This window comes from Lithobates pipiens, unplaced genomic scaffold (genome assembly GCF_037356315.1).
Source record: "Lithobates pipiens isolate NorthernLeopardFrog02 unplaced genomic scaffold, aLitPip1_a1.2 Scaffold_13, whole genome shotgun sequence".
NCBI lineage: Eukaryota > Metazoa > Chordata > Amphibia > Anura > Ranidae > Lithobates > Lithobates pipiens.
The window spans coordinates 84,472,292-84,497,630 of record NW_027507718.1 but is presented as its reverse complement, the minus strand read 5'-3'; the positions used below and the strand labels follow the sequence as shown (position 1 = coordinate 84,497,630).

Genomic DNA, 25,339 nt, shown 5'->3' with positions numbered 1-25,339 from the left:
CCATATATGGGTCATAGAGTTATTAATGATATTACATTTTTTTGTTTTTAAGTATAATGTTTGGGCTACTTTTATTTTTATGTGCTATGTAGTATATAAGGTTTGGGATATTTTTGCTTAGGCTTTGGACCTTATAACACTATTATATAAATATGCTATATTCATATTTCTATGTTTATTTGTAATTTATTTTTTAGGTCCAGTTATAGTCTATTTGGAACTTTTGGTTTGTTTATGTGGTCTGTAGTCATCCTTTCTTCACCCTTCTTTCTGTCTCCCCATTTGGGAGCTCTGGTCCCCCACAGCTTCCAGGGTAGACAGCCATGGTATTATTCCTTCTGGATTTTGACAGTTAAATAATAAATATACATACTGTTTGATCACAAGATGTATTTATTTATTGGAATTGTACAGATACACTGTTAGTAGCATATACTCCTGATGAAGTGAATACAAATTCAGGAAACACGTTACTTAACATGCTGGAATTGTGTGAGAACATTTTTTGGCCAACTTGGTAGAAAGAATACTTAATTTGGTTAACTGTTTTTTGGATGTCTAATCTGTTAATATGTGAAACACAATGAATTGTGTTAAATCAGCTATACAGCATGTTGTATATTATTTTCTGCAAGGAAAGTGTTTAACCATTTTTTGTACCAATACAATATAAGATTAATTTTAATCAATATGGCAATTTAATGAATGGTGATGTACACCTAAAAGTCTCATGTGTAGTGTTATTTTAACATGAATTTAAAGAGTAACTCCACTTTTGTTGATAAAAAAAATTACCCTCTGGGTGATCTATGTACATTACAAGGATTTTGACAAACTTTGTTTCAGATTCCCATCTTTTTTGTTTCTCTGTGCTCACATGCTGATCAAGTCCGACAGGAGTGGTTTCATAAATATCAACCAGCAAAGCTGCAAAGCTCTAAGGAGGACAAATACATCCCTTTAGACATGATTTCCTATTGACCAAAAATTTTAATTTCTCTGCTAGGGGATGCCGGATGACTTCTGTCTTAGTGCAGACTTGTGCAGACTTGTGAGCCAATCACGCAAGCAGAAATTTACATATCTGGGGTCGTTCTGTATACATTCTGTGTACAGAACACCTCCAGGTAGCCATATTGCATTTTATATAAAATTACAGAGCTGCAGATTGAAAAGGAAAGGTAATTTTTAATAACTTTCAATTACAATATGACTTATGACTCAATTGTATACGCTATATTATTATTTTTTCCATTTGCTATTTTTATATTCCTAATACTTAAAGTTACCCTTTAAGTATTAGGAATATACATGTAAAGGTGTACCAGATAATTATACTAACAATCCTAATTTTCACAATGCCAGGTGTCTTATATATGATTGTGTATTTCAATAGGTACCAGAGTTAGATCTAGTGCTTTATGCAATTAGCATTCAGCAACAGACTTGTTAAGACATACCCACCCCCTTCTCCTCCCTGTTACTCAGGTATGCCAATGCAGGGCACTGAGCATATTTTTCTGAGTGTAAAAAATGTGTAAAAGGATTTCAAAATAAAAATTATTCATAAATCATAAAATATGTGTGTGCGTGCATGGGGGGTGGGGGTTAAGGACTAAAAAAAGATCTGAAAAGGTATTTAGGTAGACTTGGGCTTTAAAGGTTTAAAGGTACATTTTGAAATATCCATATAATTACATATGTATATGAAATGTACATATGGATCCATGATGTTCTAAAAATATGTTACATAGACCACATTGTTCCTCTTCACTGATTCTTCAAAATAATTTTTACAAAGAATACTAAAAGCATAAATTGCAACACATTTATCTTGAGGGAAGGGGTGGTGTTAAATTACAGATTGCCTAGATTGCTGTCTTTAATTATAATAGCGCAGCAGATGTTTTATTTATTTACCTTGCAGGAAATGGCTTGGGACAGCTACACAGAACTAAGTGACCTCATGGAACAGTTATAAAGCTCTTGGCACACACTAGTTGCACTGCTGCACAAGTTAATGAGCTCAGAAGTGTGTTATACAGAACATAACTGCATAACAATAACATAAATTTGGACTTAAGCAGGATGTAAGATAAACTATTTAATATGTGTACTCTACATAACATATGTTGATAAGTAGTCTTGTTCATGCTAGGACATTTGTCAGCCTTACATAATAAGAATAAGAATGGAATATTGTTAATTATAAATCTGCTGTAATATGAACCTTTCACTTTTGTGTATATAATAGACACCTCCTTTTTATATTTGATCTATTAACTGCTTAGCCTCGTCAATTTGTAACATGAAAAGGCCCCACATCTTTGGTTTCCATTGTAACAACAGCATGTTTCTTTATTAAACATTCAAAGAATTAAAATCAATTTCCATTCACAGAATGTGTGACAAGATGTCCTTTTAAACAACTGGAAAAACTAGGCTATAGAGGTGTTTGGGAAACTATCTGCATATCCATACGTGGTCGTGGTTTCACGTTTCTGAACATTACAATCTCATTTAATTATACATAACATTCTTACCTTTGTAAGTTCATAACCTAATGTCCACACAGTTCTGTATACCTCTGTAGGGATCCTGCCTTTAAGTGGAGTGTCTCTAGCTAAATTCAGCATGTTTTGCAGTTGGAGTGTGACTGGCCTGTGCTTTGTTTATGTGTTCTGTGTTGGTTGGGTTTCTCCTGAAAACATGACATTGAACATTGCTGCTTGCTGATGTTGAGTTAACTCCAATAGTTAGTGTGAGAGGTAAAATTGTATTGAGTTATAAATATTTATCTGCCTTAGCCAGTGATGTGACCCAAGGGAATATGATAAAGATTTGGACCAACTTTGAAAAAGAGTCTTAGCTTTCCCTTATGGGCTTTGGTCTGGTGAGGATACCACAGTAACAAGGTCTTTTATTGGAGCCTAACCCCAGCCTCTTGAGCCAAAGCCAGGTGAATCTAAGTTGGGCTATGTTAGAACCTAGAGAATTATTAAAATGGCTACCAGTCTTGAGCATTTTTAGAGCATGTTGAAGAGATTCCAGGAGAACTTATTGGAAACTGCTGCTGGATGGACCTGACTGTTCACATAGGGTCAGAGGGCCAATCCCTGTTGGGAGGCTGCTAGTGAAATATTAGAGCTACCAATATCTGTTATTTAAGGATTTGTTATCATTTGGAGACTGCTGCAGAAACATTAGCGCCACCATCAATTTTGTTATTACTGGGAGGGAAATACTAAAGAAATTCAAGCCACCATAAAAAATTTTGACATCAGAAGGCCTGGGATATTTTGCTGTTTTTTAGGTATCCTGTATGTCTAGCATAGTTACATAGTAGGTAAGGCTGAAAAAAGACAATACTCCATCCAGTTCAACCTGTGTGGGTACATGTTTATCAGTGTCTATAATGCTTTCTTATATCCCTGTATGTTGTGCCTTTTAAGATGTACATCTAAAATCTTTTAACCACTTACGGGCCACCCGCCACAATTATACGACGGCTGTTTGAAGAGGGATATCGTTGTTTTGGTAGCAGCTAGCCCTAGATTCTTCTCCATCCTTGACTCCTCCAGCTGCACTCCACCTAGTGAATATTTTACATTTATGTTTTTTGTCCCCAAGTTCATTACTTTACATTTGTCCACATTAAACCTTATTTGGCATTTGTCTGCCCATTCCTTTATTTTATTCAGGTCATTCTGCAAAATTTCCATGTCATGATGAGAGTTTATTACTCTGCTTAACTTTGTGTCATCCTCAAAAACTGAGACTGAACTATTTATCTCATCCTCTATGTCGTTTATGAATATGTTGAATAGAATTGGTCTCAAGACAGAACCTTGGGGTACCCCACTCACTACTCCAAACAAGTCAGAGTACATCATGTTATTTATCACTACCCTTTGGACCCGTCCCTGTAACCAGTTTTTTACCCAAGCACAAACCCTATGGTTTAAGCCTATCCAAACAAAAGAACTTGCTGCTCCAGGTGAGACAGGAAGCCTAATGATATCACAGGTGCCTGCCTCGGCTCACCTCTGCATACGAATGAATAAGCATACCTGTTTGTGTGTGAAACGTGTCTACCATTTGAACTGCAGTTTCTGTAACACTTAAGATGTTCGTTTATTAAATAAGAATCTTGATGGATCTTGGAGTGCAGCCATTTCTTCAGTGTTGATGGTCTAAGAGTGCAGACCTTAGCTTGGAAATTACCCTTCTCTCCAAAAGTTTGAGCAGGTAAAGTATAAAAAGACTAAAGTGCCTGGCACCCAATATAAGCTAGAGACCCACCCTAAGATGATAAAACATGAGCCTTTCATGCTGCTTGGGGAGTCATTAGGCACTGCACAAGGGCATACTGACTGTATAGTATCTTATTATCTCTACAGATTCAGCTGAAACTGAGCTGATTATTATGACATTGGAATGTCTCTGTTATTAAGTAGAGTCATTTTTTTATTTCTGTCAACATTTTATTGCATTTTTTGTCTGTGTAATTCTCTTTAATTCCTGCCTATTTGACAAAACAGGAAATAAGGGAAAATCTCCCCACTGCCTATCTATTTGACTTGTCTCAGACAGAACAGGAAGTTACAGGAAATCCCATCAATTGGTATACAGATAGCAATAGAATTCATAATCTAGTAAAATTAGGAGATTTTAGAAGTTATTGTTGTCTGCAGTGAGGGTGATTTCCTCTCACTTCCTATATCGGTTACAGATGGCATAAAGAACAGGAAGAGAAGCAAAACACTCTAAATGAAGACAAAAATCACGTAAAAATTTAATTTATTTTGGTGGAAGTTAATAGCTGCTCTTCATCCTTGTGTTGAAAGAATGCTGACTGTATTGGAAAATAAAGTCCAAATGGCTAATTTCAGCTTAGAAATCAATGTTACTAATTATAAAAAGCTGAAATTGCTCACAGTTGTGTTTATCTTTTGGCCATCCTTGTTTTGAATGAATGTTGATTGTAATAGTTTAAGATTTTTTTTAAAGATTGGAAGGTTAATTGCAATTTCCAGGGCCTGTTTATCAAAGTAATAACCATATATTTTCATAGAAAGTATGAATTCCAACAGTTAATTCTGTTTGTAAAGCTTTGTTTTGGCAATGCCTCTACTAATTTTCATCACATTTCAACAAATGTAAACATAACCTAGGAAAATCAGTTGTATTTTTTTCGTGGGGGGGGGGGGGGGGGGCTTGTCACCTTTTTTTTTATATAGAAATTTTATACACAATCAGGGCTGGTTTTAGGCATTGGTGAGCTAAGGGCAAACATTTAATTAGTAGGTCCTCAGAAGCACAGTTTATTCACGACAGCTACCACATTGAATTTAAAATTGCTGCTTAAGTATAGTTAAATAAAACAGAACAAAATCAGTAGGATTGTGGTAATCTCTTTGGGCTCTTTCTTTGATCTTTGCAGCCTGGAGTAGGTGATATATATATATATATATATATATATATATATATATATATATATATATATATATATTGAACTAGATGCATTCAACAACAGGCAATTTTAAACAAAACTCCAGCCCAGTAAAACAAAGTGATACAAAGAAAAGACTGCACCACTCCGAGTCCTGTGCACATTCCTCCAGTCCCCTCGACACTGGGTGCTGACTTTAGGAGCTCATTTCATCCAGCACATATAGTAAAAATGAAGGACAAAGCCACACTTCCATGAAGTATCACCATGAAGTTTGAGTAGAGAACTTGCCTTCCGACATTGTCTCCACGTAAGCCACGCCCCTATTCTATATTTCACCCTGATTTGGCTTTTGCATAGCTGTTATAGAGGTAGGGAAAAGACTATGTCCTACATTGAGGGAAACTCAATGTATTTGTACAGGTTGGAATAAATGATGGTTTAAGCATAAATGAACACACAGAAGGTAGATTCAGACACATACTGTCTGCTAGACAGTATAATTACTATTCCAAGGTAACTTACAATAAAGTTCTGTACCACTGGACTGGGATTCATTTATGAATCAGCAAAGTCAACAATAAACAGTCCGTATGAGCATTAACTGCAATGTGAATAACCATACTATAACTATTTTAGAGTGCTCTCTAGGAGAATGGCTAGGATATATTGCAATGTCCCCTGAGAGGTACCTCTTTGCATAAGCAATAGGCAAAGGTCTCTGGGTAGCAGCTGTAAAGGGGCGGTCTCTAGTCCTAACTCTTCAGCAGGCTAGTATTGGGGCCCAATACTGTTGATGCACACAAGAATACTTCCAGTCAAGCCTGCAGGCAGCAACTAGACTGTACAGTCAGTTCTTAAAGGGCTCAGTCTCTCTATGCTCAGTCTCTCTATCAGCAGATAGTAAATCCACATAGCAGCAGCTCACCGGTCCCAGTCATATTGCAACTTACCATCCAGTCACACACAGCGATTAGTCCACTCTCTGTTCTGCATCCAGGGACTCAGCATTCTGGATCCCACTTAGGCTGCCATTATGCAGCAGTGGTGGTGTGCACTGGAGAGTTATATGCACTCTCCCGGCCCCCTCATGGTAAGAGGAAGATGTGTCCTGTTTAGCTTGAGAAAATGCAGCTCTATCCCCTCCTCCTCGAAATCTCCTTCTGGAACATTTAGTTCAAAAGCTCTTGATTACAGTAATATCAAAAGCCTTATCAATTGTGTCACTACAAAAGTAATCTATAGTTTACAGTGCCCCTGGAATAAGATATATAAATAGGGAAGACAAAGCGCAAGCTACGGGTCCGAATTAGTGAGCACCTTGGGAATATCAAACATAAGGAGCCGAAAATTCATTTGGCTTAACATTTTCTTTTGCACCATCAGTCCAAACCGGATGGACTGAGGGTTAAGGGAATCTATGCTTTACAACTCAGCAAAAGATGGGGCGACTTTGATAAAGTTCTTCTCCAAAAAGAAAAATTCTGAATCTATACATTAAAAGTTAAGATTCCACATGGACTCAACAGGGAGCTTAACCTATACAAGTTTTCTTGGATTAATCCCTTTTTGTTTATATATATATATATATATATATATATATATATATATATATATATATATATATATATATATATATATATACTCCTAGATTGTAAGCTCTAACGAGCAGGGCCCTCTGATTCCCCCTGTATTGAACTGTATTGTAATTGTACTGTCTGCCCTAATGTTGTAAAGCACTGTGTAAACTGTTGGCGCTATATAAATCATATATAGTAATAATTATATATATATATATATTTATATATTTTTTTTATTTTTATTTTTTTTAACTATTTTGGCTAGTTTCATTTCTAGATTTGGTATCCCTGTTCGGTGTATGTGCTCAGTGTCTGCACTCTTATGTACTACACATAGGTGTTCTGCCCTTGTGTGGTTTTCATATGTTCAATTCATGAGTTGTATTTTTCATTCCATCTTATTATTTTTTATTATTTAATTTTTCTTTTTTCTTTTTTTATTTCTCAATTATTTTTGATTCTCTATAGTAGGGGTCTTAAACTGGTGGCCCTCCAGCTGTTGCTAAACTACAAGTCCCATGAGGCGTTGCAAGACTGACAGCTACAAGCATGACTCCCACAGGCAGAGGCATGGTGGCAGCTGGAGGGCCGCCAGTTTGAGACCCCTGCTCTATAGCTTCTCTTTTTTCTCTTTTTTCTTTTTTCCATTTCTCATTTTTTCTCTTATTTTCTGTGTGTCTACTAATTTAGTTTCATTTTGATTTTGTATGTGTTTTGATGTACCTGTTAATGTTTTAATCATGCTGTGTGTACGCTATCAATAATAGAGATGCTGCCTCTTTTATGATTTCACTCTTCTTGTGGGGGTTAATACTATCTATGACACACTTCCGGTCTGGGTAAAACACATGATTGATTTAATTTCCTTGTGAGATAATTGATCCCCTGACAAAAAATATGTATATATACACCTGTCACAGCCAGGAGGCACTGGGTTTCCCAGTGAAATGCATTGACCTTTACCCTTTCCCCTTCCCCAGGATTGACCCACAGTAACGGTACTGCTCTTGGGAGTATGGAGTGGTGCTTTTCGGTTCCTTTTTTTCATTTTGCAATGGACATTGCTTGCATTATTAGTGACAGGACTGACTGGCTGGTGGTGTAGCCACTTCTAATTGCAATAGTTTATGATGCAACGTCTTGTGAGCCTCCACTAACTATGAGACCAGTTAAATCTCTTTAAAACCAATATTCCTATTTTGATTCAGCTGCTAGCATTACACATGTCTCAGAAAGCATGCAGGGGTAATCAAATCAAATATATATACTCTGCTCAGAAGTAAAAATATAAAATAATCATAAGTAATATACTGTAACTAAATAGCTTCTGTCCCCTTACCCAACGCATGTCGATACAAGGAGGTTTCTGTATCTTCCTCAGGATGTAATATTAGTGGCGAACTGACACGCCATGCTATTGTGAGTACCCTGTGTGGGATTTTATTGTGTTCAAAATAAATTGTTTTACGTACTACACCATGAAGTCCTTCGTTTTACACCGAGGCACAAATGGCATTCTATTGACACACCCAGGCATAAGTGGGGAGCAATGCAGGATTCCGCATCTACTGCTGAATCCATAAGTGGTTCTTTGGCGTGTATTGACCAAGCTTAACAGCAAGGTCACACGCTCTAATGTGAGCATCCAATACCTAGGGGGGGGCACTTGAGTGTGAATACAGCACTTTATTGGGTCATTTTTGCATGGATTATTATGGAGCACTTATAAACTGGCATTTTTGAATATTGCAAAGCACATCGATTTTGATTAATCACTTTTTAAATATTTTTTATGGACTTTTGGATTTTCAGTTACAGATTATTATCACGTGAATACACATTGTCACTTTATTATATTAATTTGCAAAATTGAATATTGTTTCATGTACTGCACAATTATCACTTTATAACTATTTAGTTATATTATATTATTTATTATCATTTATATTTATACTTCTGATAGCGCAGTGTATATAGATTTGATTTCACTTCTAATTTCACTCATCCATAGTGCCTTAATGTTATATTTGCATGCTTGGGTGGTGTTAAACACTCTGTTTTATGTCTTTATGTATGTTTGTCTTTGGTTCCAGACAACGTTGTCTTTTTAATGTTAGGTGTAGGATTTTTGTTATTTTTTTTAATGTTATTTGGTTATACTGATTTTTCAATAAATGAATTCATTTTTTTATATATACTGTATAAACAATCCTTTCCAGTTATTATTTCCCTGGGTTCATCCTATGTGGCACTTGGCACTGTGCCCTTCTCTGGCATAGTGCATATTTTTTCATATGCTATTTTCTCACTTTTCCCACTCAAATTGGGTGTGTGGATAAATACCTGGTAGTACCTTTGTGTACCTTTATTTAGTTGGTTCCCTATCCTTCTTTATGTGTTTACAGTAAAGTCTCCTCTGGTCAATGCAGTGGTGCCCAACTCTGTCTATTGAACTCTTCCTGTTCAGCATTTTCCTCATCATATAGCTGTTAAGCAGTTGAGCACCGCAGGGCAGCATCTACCGAGCAGCTGCAGCTGCCAGTGTTTCTCTCACTTTCCATTCTTAGCCAAGCACCTGGCATTGCAGGTCACAAGTTGTTTAACACAGAGATGACAACATTTAGATATATGTTTTTTGCACATTTTGAAACACTGAATTTGAATGTTCAGAGGGAGAAGGAGGAAGTGTTTGCAGTCCAGATTTTGAGAACTAGGGTGACAGCGCTACTCCTCCAATGATACAGTACAGTAAGCAATTGTTGTCACCTTGGACAGGTTGTGTGTTACAGGTAAGATCGCCAGGTATAGATAACAAAAAGGAAAACTGAAAGGAAAACAAATGTTTCAACTATATATAAGCACTGGTAAGCTGCAATATATTTAATTTTTGTTCTAGATTTTGATACAATTTGAATAAACACAATGTAGATATGAGTCTTCATTGTCATTTCAAGCTAGACCTAAAATAATGTAATGCTCAGCGCAAAAACTAAAATTTCTCATCAATAATAAAGTAGAGGAAGTCAGGAAGTGTAAGTGCAAACCTGTTTAGGAAAAGTCACACATATTATTTGTAACCTTGTCACATGATCTTCTCTTCCTAGTGCTTGCCAAGATCATAAAGGCACCAGAATCAAAGAATGTAACATTTGGTGCCGAAGTGTCCTTGAAGTGTGCAGCAACTGGTATTCCAGTTCCTTCCATCAGGTGGTTTGAAAATGGAAAAGCCGTGAGTTTTTTTCTGGTGCTAATTCTTATACATTACCCTATAGTTCTGGAATATATCAAATCATATAATTCAAATTTTATAAATGAGTTACTATTTTACCAATGAAACAAAAATGTTTTACAGTGGAGAGGTGTAACATGAATGTAAAGGTCAAATAATTATATTCATCAATAGCTGACCTAAGTAGTAGCCTGTAAAAGTAGTGTGATTGTGGATATAGTTTAATTCTGTGGTATAAAGGATGCTATATTCTCTTAATCAATATTAGACAAATGGTCCCAAATTACTAACTGAAAGAAGACAGACACATGTAGACCAGCATTGACACCTAGAGTAAGTGCCAATAAAATTCCCCAATATTTGTATATATAAAGTTGCCACCTCTTGGAAGCATCAATAGAAAAACCTAGGCAATTTGTCTACAGGCCCAGCAGGGGATGAAGCCTGTATACTCTTAAGGCTCCCAAATGTTTTCCAACCATTGATTTGTGCCAAAGATCATAGGAATTTATTTTATCTCTTATAAAAACTAAAATATTAGTTGCAGAGAGATGAAAACAATTCATTTTGATTGTACACATTTTGGGGTATGTGTAAATGTAAAATGGTCTGTGTAGTGTATATAGAATCCAAGATAAATCCACAAAACAATTATAGGGAGCCTAATCTTGACAGCCAAGTGTTGATTGGTCTTGTTGCAATCGGACTGACGTGCAGGTGTTGAAAATCCTATTCTCGACCCAGCCATCAGAACCATTCATGGCCGATTTAACCCTAGTCACTTTGGAACACACAACTGTCCTGTAGGCTGGGAAGATAAAACCCCCCAAGGTTGATTGACGTGAGCTTAAGTCCAGTCCATATCTCACTAAATTGAGGAGCAGGAGATATGGATGGTGTGATTCACACAGAGCCTGTCAAACTGGTGGGTTGCGATATTCCTGACAAGCCTCTGTCACAGGATAAACCTTGGTAAAGTTTATTTCTGTTTTTATCCCATATTATTTTATATTTTTATTAGCACATATCTGAACTGCGTATGTCCTTTTTTTTCTTTGTTGCATTTTTTTAAATTCCCTTTCTTTGTACATATTTTATGCACTGCCCACATTCAGGATATTAAATTATTAAATGAATAAGTCACTACTGTGTACTAAGCTAAGACTCATATCCCTGGAGAGATTGTTGCATTGTAGTATCTGTGTGCTCGATCTAAGTTCCTTACAAATAGCAAATATGTATGCAATTGCACTGTGTATTGGCAGATTGCATGACGATTGCAAAACTAGCAGTTCTACCAGATGGAGATCTGTGTGTGTATATTGTTGCCTAGCAGACCAGTCAACGGACAAACTGCTAGGTGGTGGCAAGCTACCGTGAGTCATGTGTCTGGTGTGGGGGTGCGCGTGAGAAGTGAAAAGAGTGATTACGATCTCAAACCCTTAGAGTGCACCAGACTGTGTGTAAGATTTGTATCTGCCTGTGTGTGGTCAGACAGATTTATTGGAGTGGAGTCTCGTGGTGACCAGAGGTAGTGCAGGCTGTGGAAAGTATATCCCAGCCAGTCTTACTTGCCTAAAGTAAGCTCTCCCATCAATCCCTCCTACCCCAGTCAAGGGTCTCTCCCTGGTTAGCTAGTCCTTGCAGGCTTGCGTGCCTTGAGGTGTATCTTAAAGTGTACCTTTAGCCAAGTTTAAATTAGGGCTAGAATTTTTTTTAAGCCCCTGTCCATATATTTTTTTACTTTTTGCCTGTCAATTAGCAACACAGTAACAAGTAAAACAAATTATGCTTATCATGGTTCTCAAAAGGATTCCCAGCTAGGGAGGACACCAAAGAAAATGTCACACTGCATACACTGGATATGGTCTGGGTGACACCTTCCATAGCTTAGAAAGCAATCAAAGAAGGGCCAATTGAAGTGCAGCCAAGTGGACACACAATAATTGGCACCATAGTGTGTGGATGATCTCAGGCATTACAGTCATTGGTGCATCTGCAGCTGGGAGGAGGAAGCATCCCATGATCTCAAGATAGAGCAGCTAGGGGTAGCCGAGGTGACCAGGTAGTCTCAGGACAGAAAACAGGAAGAAGCACATGTGGATCGATGGCGCACAGGCCCTGTATATAAAAGATAAATGCTTCTGTGCTATGGACTACTTAAAAAATGCTAGTAGCTGCTGCCACCACATATACCAACCACCAAATAGGTGGATGGCCAAAAATTTGGTAAAGTGCGGGTAAGTGGAATTGGCGCTGCTATTTAATTATTCTATCATATATTAAATAAATTCTGATGTGCAAAAAGCAAAAAAGGCCCAGAACCAACAAAGAAGGCATAAACAGCCTACACAGCCAACAGGACCTTAATACATAAAAAGTGCTAAATGCAAGTGCAAATACACATATAACTGAGCCATCAACCAAAATGCTAGTGTACAATAAAAAAAAATAGATATGTAATTTTAACAAATATATATACAAGGTAACTATATTAACTCATATAAAAATAAATAATAATAATGACTTACAAAAAATCAGTTGATACGAATAAAATCCATAAATTCATAACAGAAAAATCCAGTGAAAAATGAAAGTGAAAAAGGTGCTGCAAAGGAAGTGCATGCAATCAGGCAATATCTTTGTGTAGCATGCGTGTCACATTCATGCCCCCCTCTTGTGTTGCACTCACCAGATGCCACTATCACCATCAAAGGGTGTCTAGCCTCCACAGTATCAAATAACTGTAAAAAGCGTCCTTACAGCAACCTCCTTAGTCTCCTTTGCCCAGTATGCTCATGTAAAGATAATAATAGATAATAGAAAATAATAGAGCCCATAGCGTAACTCCATATAACAAATGGCCCAGACTGTAATGCATGAGATTGACCACACACTGTGAGTTGCCAATTATTGTGTGCTGTGTCCACCTCTCCACCTTGCTACACATAGATTGGCACCCCTTTGCTGTCTCTTTTAAAGTGATTGTAAAGTCTTGTTTTTTTTAGTTAAAAATAACACATATATTATACTTACCTGCCCTGTGCCATGGTTTTGCGCAGAGCACACCAAATCCTCCTCTTCTTGGGTCACTGTTTGGTGCTCCTGGCCCCTCCCTCATATTGAGTGCTCCAACAGCGAGCAGCTTGCTATGGCAGCACCTGTGTCCATTCAGACACGGAGCCACAACCCAGCCCCAATTCCTTCTCTGCTTATTGGCTGACTGACTTTGATTGACAGCAGTGGAAGCCAATGGCATGCAGCACTGCTGTCTCAGCCAATGAGGAGGGGAGACCCGAGCAGCCAAGAGACTCCTGCAATATCGCTGGATCTAGATATTGGTCAGGTAAGTATTAAGGGGGCTGAAGAGGGCTGCTGCACAAAGAAGGTTTTTTATCTTAATGCATAGAATGCATTGGGTGCAGTTTTGGATTTTTTATGATTCCCCGACGCTGTGACACTTGTTACCAGGACAAATAGGATTAATCTCTGCAGCAGGGACTCAGACAAATTTGACTATACACAGTTTTTTTGGCAGCTGGCTGAACGAAAAAAAAAAAACACAGACTCCCCTTCCCACACAAACAAGGTGGATGGGGGACCCCCCCCCTCCAACAAAACATTGTATACTGCATATTGCATCCCCCCTCTGTCAGAATATATTGATCCCTGCCTGAAGCTAATTGGCTGCTCCCTGTTGGCCAGGCCATATTTCGTTCAGTGTATGTCCAGTTTTAGTCTTTCTCTCTCTATCCAAATCTGGAAAAAAATAATTGGCTTTTTAACCACTTTCAGACCGGACCAATTTGCTGGTCAAAGACCAGACCACTTTTTGCGATTCGGCACTGCGTCGCTTTAACTGACAATTGCGCGGTCGTGCGACGTGGCTCCCAAACAAAATTAACGTCCTTTTTTTCCCACAAATAGAGCTTTCTTTTGGTGGTATTTGATCACCCCTGCGGTTTTTATTTTTTGCGCTATAAACAAAAATAGAGCGATAATTTTGAAAAAAACGCATTATTTTTTACTTTTTGTAATAATAAATATCCCCCAAAAATATATAAAAAAACATTTTTTTCCCTCAGTTTAGGCCGATACGTATTCTTCTACATATTTTTGGTAAAAAAAAATCACAATAAGCGATTATTGATTGGTTTGCGCAAAAGTTATAGCGTTTACAAAATAGGGATAGTTTTATAGCATTTTTATTAATAATTTTTTATTATTTTTTTTTTTACTAGTAATGGCGGCGATCTGCGATTTTTATTGTGACTGCGACATTGTGGGGGACCCATTGGACATTTTTGACACATTTTTGGGACCATTGTCATTTATACAGTAATCACTGCTATATAAATGCAGTGATTCCTGTGTAAATGACACTGGCAGTGAAAGGGTTAACCAGTGGGTGGCAGTGTAGGGGTTAAGTGTTCCTAGGGGTGTGTTACTAACTGTGGGGGGGTTGGGCTTTCATTTAGTGTACACTGATCTCTGCTCCAATCACATGGAGCAGAGATCAGCGTCACTAGTTGCTAGGCAGAATGGAAAAATGTTGTTTATACAGCATTTCCTCCATTCGGCCGCTCCGTGAGACGATCGCGGGGATGCCCGCGGCGATCGAGTCTGCGGGTCCCGCGACCGGACTCGAGGGGGTCCCGACCAGCGCGGGAGCGCGCCGCCGGCGGCGCGCTCCCGATGGCACGGCGGCAACGAATATTGGACGTACATGTACGCCAATATGCCTGCCCGTGCCATTCTGTCGACGTACATCGTCTTGCGCTGGTCGGGAAGTGGTTAAAGTACAGTACTGTATACAGTACTATTAATAAATAAGCTGTGCTCAATTTTACTATCCCCTTTACAAGGCCACATCTTCCATGACAGTCCAATGGAAAGCAAATGTTTGTCCGTGAATGTTTCAATTTACCCAGGTCATAGTACAATTACTAGTAGATACGTCAAATTCAACACTTCATGACACCATGTTGTTTGGATTCAGGTGGCTGTGTTCTCCATGCAGGTATGAATGTTTGGGTATGTTACCAACTCTCATTTGAGAGAAACCCATTCAGCTTAAAAGGTGAAATGCCTTTAACGTTGCTAAACAAGTCTAGTTTATTGTGACTAACCAGTACTAGTTCTCCAGAGTGAGGGCACACCCCTTTTTGTCCCTCAAACAAGTGTTTCTATAGGAAGAAATGCCCTTGCCTCCTGTTACAGTGACATCAACAGTGATATTTTGAATTACTCATCACATTTCGTCCCAGTGAGAATAATCACAGGACTACCTTGTCTTTCTCTAAAGCTGAAGGGAATAATTTACTAAAGGAGCATGTTTTTTACTTAGCCGAGTGAATCTATATTCACCTTGCACCTCCCAATCGTGCGCAGAGGAGTGTAATAAACTAAAACCTTATTTGCACATAACTAGTTGTGATTTGCCTTCTCTAAACTAAGTGAAAATGTTTTCCTTTCAGCAACTGTATGTAGCACCTCATGACAAGCTTTGGAGAATTTCTGGTCAACCATGCCAAAAAAAAAGACAGATTTATTACTAAAGATGTTACAGGAATAAGATGAGTAGGTTGAAGCACCACAGAACACTTCAAAATATGGACTAAGTGACCTACAGACAAACTCTACTTTTTAATACTTTTTAATAATTTGAAAGATACAGTTGACCTGTAGTTGACTTGCATTTGATCCACTTAAAAAAATTATAAAACCTCAGTTTTTTAAAGCGGTGTTCCAGCTGCAAAAATACACTGCAGCTGCTGACCTTTAAAGAGGAAGTAAAGGGAGGAAAAAAAAACACACCCTGTAAGGCAAAGGCATAATGAGCATAACGAGCTAGTATGCATGGCAAAGTATATATGTGGAAGCTTTGCCGAGGCTCTTCTGTAAAGTGCAGTCTTAAATCTATAATTTGAGAGTCTCCAAGTTGGAACATACATAGCAGTGGATACATTAATGGCAGGTATGCCTAGGAGGAACCTATTCCTCCATGCAGAGAACATCAGAAGCCCAGCAAGAGATCAGTGCCATTTTAAGGCATAAAATGTGTCCCCATGCCAAATCCAGCGAGCAGGCTATACAAAAACAGCAACCAACCTAATTTTTTGACTAGCTTTTGAGGTAAGGTGCACATGGAAGGGCATTGAACAGTACAAGCAAACAGAACATATTCACAGAACACTCATACCTTGCCTATGTTCATTTTTAAGCTGCTGCCATATCCACTGCCCCATGTTTCTTCTTTCAGGGTGGCTTCTTTCTCTTACAGCAGCCTATGGAGCCACTCTTGCTTGCAGGGACTAGAATTGCGTCTTCCTACACTGTGTCCATCAAATGGAAATACACAATCCAGTAGCCTAGGATGGCAAGACACTCTCCTACTCCTCTCTCCTACTCTCTTCCTTCTTCAAGTTAACACTAACTAGAGACTGCACTGTCCGCTATTTACTCTTTTCTGTGAAGACCAGAATTTTAGGGAAGCAGCACTGAGAGCAGAAAGCCAGAAACATTGAAAGTTATAAACTCCAAGCCCTGGGGTAAGAATTTTAACAAAGAGTTCACTGGGGAATGTTTATTTTATTGTGCTCAATGTGTTAAGCTAAAAATAATAAATATTTGTCTGAAGGTAGCTTGTTTCTTTTAGCCTGCAGTAAACTGCATCTTTTTCATTATCTGGCCACAGTATGCTGAAGTCTGATTGGCTGCATTTATGCACTACTGAGGTCTGCACGTGGTTATTACACCTTTAAAGAGGAAGTAAACCCTGATGAGTTTACTTCCTCTTTCATTCCCTGCAAAGGCAAAGCATAATGGACTACTATGCATAGTAGTCCATTATGTGTCACTTACCTGACACAGGAGCCAGCAAAGTCACCGCTGTCCCCTGTAGTCCGGCGCATCCATCTTCTCGGTGGGGTCTCGCAGCTCCGCCGCTGTCATTCGGCGAAGCCGCGATGACGTCACTCCCACACATGCGCACGGGAGCCGACACGCGCGGCACCTCCGTCGTTGAAGATGCCGCGCTCAGTGCGCCTGCGTGCCGCTGTCTACGGCACATGTGCCGTAGACAGCGGTGCCTGTCTTCGGGCAAATATCTCCTAAACCGTATAGGTTTAGGAGATATTTCTTGGACCTACAGGTAAGCCTTAATCTAGGCTTACCTGTAGGTCAAAGTGTGTTGTAAGGGTTTACAACCACTTTAAAGATCACACCCGATTTAAAATAAAACCAATTGTCTGTAAGGCATGCATTTCAGCATGCATAGTTTGTCAAGTATCGGTATATGCAGTTTTTTGATGTTTTTGACTCTATACTATATCACTGCTATGTATCTTGCGACTGTGTTGAAGAATTTAATAATAAAAAATAAAAAAATTTCTTTGTCTACAGTAGACACTCACCAGTACAGTCAGAAAAAACGTGCCAAAAAAATAAATATATTACATAATATGTAAAAAGTTTAGTTTTGTGAAAAGTAAAAAATTATCTATAGAAGCTTATTTTTGCTTTGCTCAAGGTTTCACCAGAGTCTGTGGAGGACTATGTCAAAGATGGAACGATCTTTTCAAAGCTGCATGTTACAGCCTCCAGACCAGGACTGTTTACCTGCATGGCGGACAATAAACACACTGGTAGTTTTGGTCCTGCCAAAGCAGCGGCAGCAATCAGCATATCAGGTTTGTTTTAGAAAAGAATGTTGCTTTGTGTGTATAGATAACTGTATGCTAGTAAACCAGTATCAACTAGTTTTCATTGCTCAATACAATAACTGTATATTATTATTATTATTCATTTATATAGCGCCAACACTTTGGCAGTTTCCACTGTGCTTTACAATGTTAGGGCAGACAGTGCGGTTACAATACAATTCAATACAGGAAGAATTAGAGGGTCCTGCTCGTTAGCACTTACAATCTAAAAGTATAATAATGCTATTTACTTGTTCAAAGTCCGAACTCGGAAAGTGAAGATTTGCTGACTAAAGCCCCATGCACACTATCAGTTTTTCTGCTTAGTTTTTCCTTTAGGTTTACCAAATTTCCTGATTGCATACCAATTGAAACTCCTAAGGTTTGATATTATATGGTTTTTGTAAATCTGAAGGAAAAACTCAGCAGAAAAAAACTGATAGTGTGCATGGGGCTTTAGTCTCATGGGTTTTGAAGTGAAATTTGGTTATATCGTTGTTGTGCTGCTCATCATTCTTGCTGGAGAGAAAGCTGTACCAGAGGACCTGCAGTGGAAAGATAAAGCTGTTCCTACCTCATTCATTCTATGGTGTCTATATCCTCCCCGCTGCTTCTTGAAAAGTATCCCATCAGCAATCAGATCACCAGAAATCAGGGGACCAGCTCTGTCAAGAAACAAAATAGTCATTCTGTAAATGACAATTTTTTAGAACAACTTAAAAAGAAGTCCTGTTTAAGTGTTTTCATATATCTTTAACGATATGTTGGAGATATTGAAAAAGAGACAAACAGATATTCAGATTTACCTATACGTGGATATGACCAGGTATACACATTCAGATATTTGGATGCTGATAATGCAACAGTCAGTCGTTATCATCAATTACTTTTGCCCGTATCAGCAAATGAATCCTTATCTATCAGATAATCAGTTTATGGATGGGCTTAATAATGTCCTGTAGAAAGTGAAATTAAAAGGGGATACTTGGAGCTCATTCTTCGAATCTGCACAAAACTTCATGATCCCAGGCCCATAGTGATATATTGTGCTCTGTTTTGGTTGAATTTTTTATTTCAGGATCTAGATCAATATGCATGACTGACCCAAAGGCTTAAGTCTGCTTCATTTGCAGTGCTTTTTCAGAGGATATTCCTACTGGTAAAGTCAAGTATTTTAAGAAACTGAATGGTGTAGAGCAGGGGTGTCCAAACTTTTTTCAAAGAGGGCCAGATTTGATGAAGTGAAAATGCATGAGGGCTGACCATTTTGCATGACATTCTTTTAACCATTAAAATTCAGTCTAAGTGTGTTTGTCCAAGCACTAATACACTGCCCAACAACAATTCTCTTGCCTTTGTGGCTGTTTGTGGTGAACAGATGAGCTTGGTCCTGTTATTTGGATATTCCGTATGTATCGGCATATAAAACGCACCTTCACTTTAAGAAGGACGTTTCAGGGGGAAAAAAAAGACATTTTAATTAAAGAACTGTGAAGGAAAATAAGGGTCAGTGCCAATCAAAGCAGCCTAATTAGTGCCCATCTGCAACCTCACAAGTGCCATGAATTCAGCATCAGAAGTGCCATCAATGCAGCCCCACCACTGCCATGAATGTAGCCCCACTAGTGCCATGAATGCAGCCTCACCATTGCCATGAATGCAGGCCCACCATTGCCAGGAATTCAGCCCCACCATTGCCATGAATGCAGCCCCGCCACTGCCATGAATGCAGACTCACCATTGCCATGAATGCAGCACCCCCATTGCCATGAATGCAGACTCATCATTACCATGAATGCAGCCCCACTATTGCCATGAAGGCAGCCCCACCATTGGCATGAATTCAGCCCCACCATTCCCATGAATGCAGCAACCCCATTGAAATGAATGCAGCACCCCTTTGCCATGAATGCAGCACCCCCATTGCCATGAATGCAGAACCCCCATTGACATGAATGCATCGCCCCCCCTTGACATGAATGCAGCGCCCCCACTGACATGAATGCAGCACCCCCATTGACATGAATGCAGCACCCCCATTGACATGAATGCATCGCCCCCCCCTTAACATGAATGCAGCGCCCCCACTGACATGAATGCAGCACCCCATTGACATGAATGCAGCACCTTCATTGCAATTAATGCAGCACCCCCATTGACATGAATGCAGACTCACCATTGCCCTCAGTGCAGCCGCATCCATGCCCATCTGCAGCCTTGGTGGAGGGGGGGGGGGAACGAGTGCCAACAGAATACATACAGGAGAATCTGTTTTCTCCCTGGCCTCTTTAATACAAAGTCCCACATCCTATGATGGACAGAACAGTCATCCAATGGCAGCGCAGGATACGGGACTTCCTATTACAGAGGCCGCCGTGTAAACAGGAAATTCTCATTGTATGAACGACACTCATCCCACCCCCTCCCTGTCCCCTCCAAGGCAGCCAGCATATATATCTTTTGTGGCCCCCGGTGTTTGAGGATTCGTTGGGGGCCACAAAAGATATACATATCCAAATTACCAGACAGGCCGTTCCAAACCGGAATGCAGACCGCAATTGCCCCTTGGGTCAGACTTTGGACATGCCTGGTATAGAAATTAGAAGTTGGAAAGGACCCCATTTAAAGAAGAATGTTGCTTTAAAATGAGAATTTAATCAACACATGAACCCAAATACACTTTTCTACTTTAATTTAAATGAGAGTACAGCTAATATGTAGTTCAGTACCTGACACACTGATCTGTGGTGCAGTGTCTTGCAGTGCCAATCATTTTGAATGGTATACTAATGCATTTTGCCAATGCCACTTTATGCACATGCATTTCAGAACATTACAACATACCAATTTGAATGTTCTAGTGCTGTGTTGAAAAATCAAGGTGGAGTTTTTTGTGAGTTTTTTGTGAGTTGCACGATTAGTCCATTACAAACGAATATGCTGTTTTGAAGCATATCTAAAAATAAAAACACACAACTGACCACGTTATTGTTATTTTTTCAGTTGTTTCCTTTATATTTGGGATTAGTAGCTTAGGCTAGGTTCACAGCACTACGTACTGTATGATGGAACATGTGTGTTTCTGCTCAACACGTGTAGGGCAGCCTATTCATTTTGAACATAGAAGATAAGAAAACCCTAACCTTTTTCCAAAAACACAGTGCATGCAAAAACGCATGCATTAGCAAATGCGTAGGGGTGCCATTACTAATAATTCCACCACCATGCATCTACTAATGGGCATCATTTTTCTGTGCGTGTTACAATACAATTTTATGTGCATTCCCGACACGCACAAAGTGTAAACTTAGGCTTGCACAAGAAAATAAATGATTGTTTTTGTTTCCAGTTTTTCTATCACACAGAAAATAACAGACACTGCATTTCTTGCAAGATCAAAATGTGTTTTTGGTATGCCTCTGTTCCTGCATATATGGCCATGACAAGGGTGTCACTCTTTTGTGCCTAAGTTTACTCATTTATTAATGTATTCTGGTTTATGTAATACCCATCAAGACTGAGTTCAAACATAAATTCCATAGTTAAAATAAAGTGGGATTTATGGTGGTATTATCTTAGCACTGAAGTCCATGACATTTTTAAGGTGCCAGCATGTAAATCAACACAACTCTGAAAAAACTAGAAGCGGAAGAAGTTGGCCTTGTTCCCTGCAGAACATTAAAGCATCAAACATCAGGAGATATAAAAATAAACATCATAGGACACGCCTTTTTGCTTATAAATTCTACTATAGGAAAATACCCTCAGTAAATTAGGAGTTACTCATATTCCATAGAGAAGTGCAAATATTGAAGTGAGATGATTAAACAAATGGCTGCACTGCAATCCAGGTCAGCTATCATGTAGGGAAGTCACGGGCAAGTTTATACTTCTGGATCTCCTGCAAGAAACCAAATAACTTACTTTAATTAAAGCTGAAGTTTCATCTGCATATATTTTGCCTTCCCTGGTTTTTCCCTCCCCTGCTCATTAAAATTCTATTAAACATTTTTAAATACAGCATTTCTGTTTTTTTTTATACCTTATTTTAGACCAATAGAAAACATTCTACTCTATAAAGAAAAACAAATATGAATTCTCTACACCAGCCTTTTTCAACTAGGGTGCCCAGGCATCCTGGGGTGCCCTGAAGTGTCTTCAGGGCTGCCTTGGCAAAATGCCTAAAAATTGCTCAAAATGTATGCAAGCCAGCAGGTGGATCGAGCCTGTCTTTTAGTTACCCAACCCACAGGCTTTTATTGTGCACCATTTCAACTTTCTAGTCACCACCATCCTAAGAATCAGTGATGTCATGAGTGTTGGTAAAAAGGGTGTTAATCGCTTGCACAGCATCCTTGTTTGACTCTCCCCTGCCCCTCTCCATCAGCACTGGGGTCACAGCTGAGTAATGGAAAGAAACTGAGGCAAAGGAGAAACATTGGAATACTAGTCAGTGTTAGTGTGCAAAAGTGTATTTGCTTTGGAAGAATAAATCATCTCTAATGTTGGGTGGCCTACGTGCGTCAATGCTATTGCATTATGTAAAACTATTAAGGTAGTTTTTTTACATTTTAAAATGGTGTGCCTTGAGACTGCCCATAAGAGTGCCTTGAGAATGCCCGTAATTTTAAAGGGTGCCTGAAAAAAGGTTGAGAAACAATGCTCTATGCCATGACCATCTCACAAATAGAGAACCAGATTTGTATTGCTTTTTGGAAGCACAAGGATATGCATTCATTTAAAGTGCACCTACATGGAAGGGTGATGCTACGTAACTAAATTTTGCATGCAAGCAACTGAAAAAAAGATCAAATGTAAAATAGTTCTGTATGTATTCTTTTGGGAAAATCATAATGAAAACTAAACAGTTTGAACCTTCTGGGCCACGTCTGCAGATATTCTTTTCTTTTCTTTTTTTACCTAAAGTGAAGTGATGTATAAAATATTTTTACAATTCATTAACAGCAATGACATTCTAAAGGTTTCATGAACTTTTCTGAACCGTTGCATGACAAGGTATTGCTCTTGGCTTTCCTTCAGTTTCTCGCACTTCATAAATAACAAAAGCCACCCTCTCCCCCTCCTTGAAATACCCTCATCACCTGCCCATGCCGAGTTAACTGGAGCTTCTCATAATGAAGACTGAAATATGACCAACTTGTTATACAGAAATGTTCATACAAAGGTCTATAGGCAGGGAACTGATGGCAACACAGATAGATATGCCTTGGCTAATTCATCTTCTTTTTTTCTTGTTTCTACATGTGTTCTTGGACTGCATCATAAAACTTCACTGTAGAATGGAGGTAGGATACTTTTACTTGTAAATATTTTAATCACTATAGCCACAAAAAAATGCTCATGCTTGAATAAAGCAATACATACACATATTGACGTAATGTAATGTAGTTTATTGAAGTCTATGACACAAGCTGTATTTTCTCAGTTATGAGCCATCTGGTTCTATAATAGCCCTACTGAAAACTGCTTTCGTTGGATCATTAATTACTAATACACGGCTTTGTTTTTTCCTCTTAACCAGTAAAATTGAGCCATCCAATGTTTGGTACAAATGTTCTTGTTTGAAAATATAACAATAGCAGCCCTATCCATTTTCATATAAATATTTGTCCAGTGGGTGACAAACAGCAAAAATGCAAACATTAGGTTTTGCATACCAAAGTTAAACTTTTGTGCAAAATAAAAAAAAAATAATAAAAAAAAAAAACAAGAAAAAAAAACCTATGGCTATTTTTTTTTTTTTTTTACAGTTGTATCCATTTCTGTAGCCAAGAGCATCACATTTATGTTACTACACACCATTAAATGATGAACCTTGCAATCATAATATTCAAAGTTAGAAGTACAGAATCTCTCTTCAAATGGTAACGATAAGAAAACTGCTTAAAAAAACTCAACTCCAGGGACAATCATTTCACTATATTACAATTTCTAAGTAGCTCTTTACTTTGGCTTTGTATTAATATATATTTAAATGTTTGAAAAGTTTACTTTTGTACAAATTAGTACTGTTAGACTAATTTGTATTCGTTTCTGCTGTAATCAGAAAATCCAGGAGGAAATGCTTATGTAGCACTAACCCCCGAGAGGCTGCTGGTTTTATTTGGGCTTACCGTTACCTCCTTGTTTGCTTCTCCGTCTTGGGGTTCCCGTGGTAGATGGCCCAAAGAATGTGGAAACTGACACTGAATCTTATTTTGGGTTATTTATTCAAAACAGAAACAGAGTCTTTCAATAAAGGGTAGAGGGTTAGGAGTGAGTTCAGGTACTTAGATTGCGAAAAATGGAAGTCTTTAGAGGAAAATCCAGAGAATAGCAACCATTTCACAACTGGATTTAACAAACCCCGGATAGACCTCCTATCACTAGGCCTAGCAGCTGGTGGGGTGCTCGGTAAAGTCTCTGCCACAGACTTATGAGGTACACTTGAGTGTTACTGAGGGACGTAGATAAATTTAAAGAGCTAAAATACGGTACCTGGTTTCATAGTTTCATAGTTAGTTAGGTTGAATAAAGACACCAGTCCATCCAGTTCAACCTGAGTGAGTGTCTACAGTTGTCCCTTTCCCTGTACATTGCTACACCCACATCGGTCCCTATCCTCAAGGAGCCCACAAACCAAGGTCCCCATTCATATACTGGGGCCAATTTTGGACAGAAGCCAGAAGCCAATTAACCTACCTGCATGTCTTTGGATTGTGGGAGGAAACCGGAGTACCCAATGGAAACCCACGCAGGCACAGGGAGAACATGCAAACTCCAGGCAGGTAGTGTCGTGGTTGGGATTTGAACCAGCGACCTTCTTACTGCTAGGTGAGAGTGCTAACCACTGGTTCTCTCAGCTGATCCGGCGATGAGTGTTGATCCAGGCTGCATCCTTCAACTAAGCCTCCAGGCTCCTTCAGAGAAGCCAGCCTTGCGCACGGCCTTCTCCTGAAGAGTCCTCCCCTGGGGTTCTTCAGTTGCTGGGCCTCTCCTTTCAGATGAGATGGCACCAGACCACCCTTTGATCAGTAGGCCCCAAAATCCAGTCGGACCTGTCTCTGCAGTTGCGTCGCCTCGGACCAACCGGCCCTGAAACTCAGGATGCATGGTTCCGCACCCCAGGCCAGGAGGGCCATGGGGCTGGGTCAGGAGGACCACCAGAACCGAACAGACAGAAAATAAAAGATGGAACCCCGGATCATGTGGCGTTGGTACCTTAAATACCACCCCCCAGAATGCACAGCAGGAAAACACTCCCACTGGGCTGGTTCTGAGAGAATAGTGGCATTCAATGCACCCAGCTAGACTGCGTTTCCACTCTTGCTGGCAGTGACAGCAACACCTGGGGTCAAGGAGCACCCAGTGCAAC

The 25,339-nt window shown here is 39.1% G+C and overlaps 1 protein-coding gene across 1 annotated transcript in view; it reads left to right on the top strand.

Annotated features, from left to right (window-relative positions):
- The window catches only part of MUSK (muscle associated receptor tyrosine kinase), a 308,402-nt gene that overhangs the window by 156,212 nt on the left and 126,851 nt on the right, over window positions 1–25,339 (top strand). The window contains exons 6-8 of the mRNA XM_077475264.1: window positions 10,137–10,261; window positions 17,793–17,952; window positions 23,264–23,270. Coding sequence (XP_077331390.1) covers window positions 10,137–10,261; window positions 17,793–17,952; window positions 23,264–23,270 — 292 coding nt within the window. The remainder of the gene's footprint in view (window positions 1–10,136; window positions 10,262–17,792; window positions 17,953–23,263; window positions 23,271–25,339) is intronic.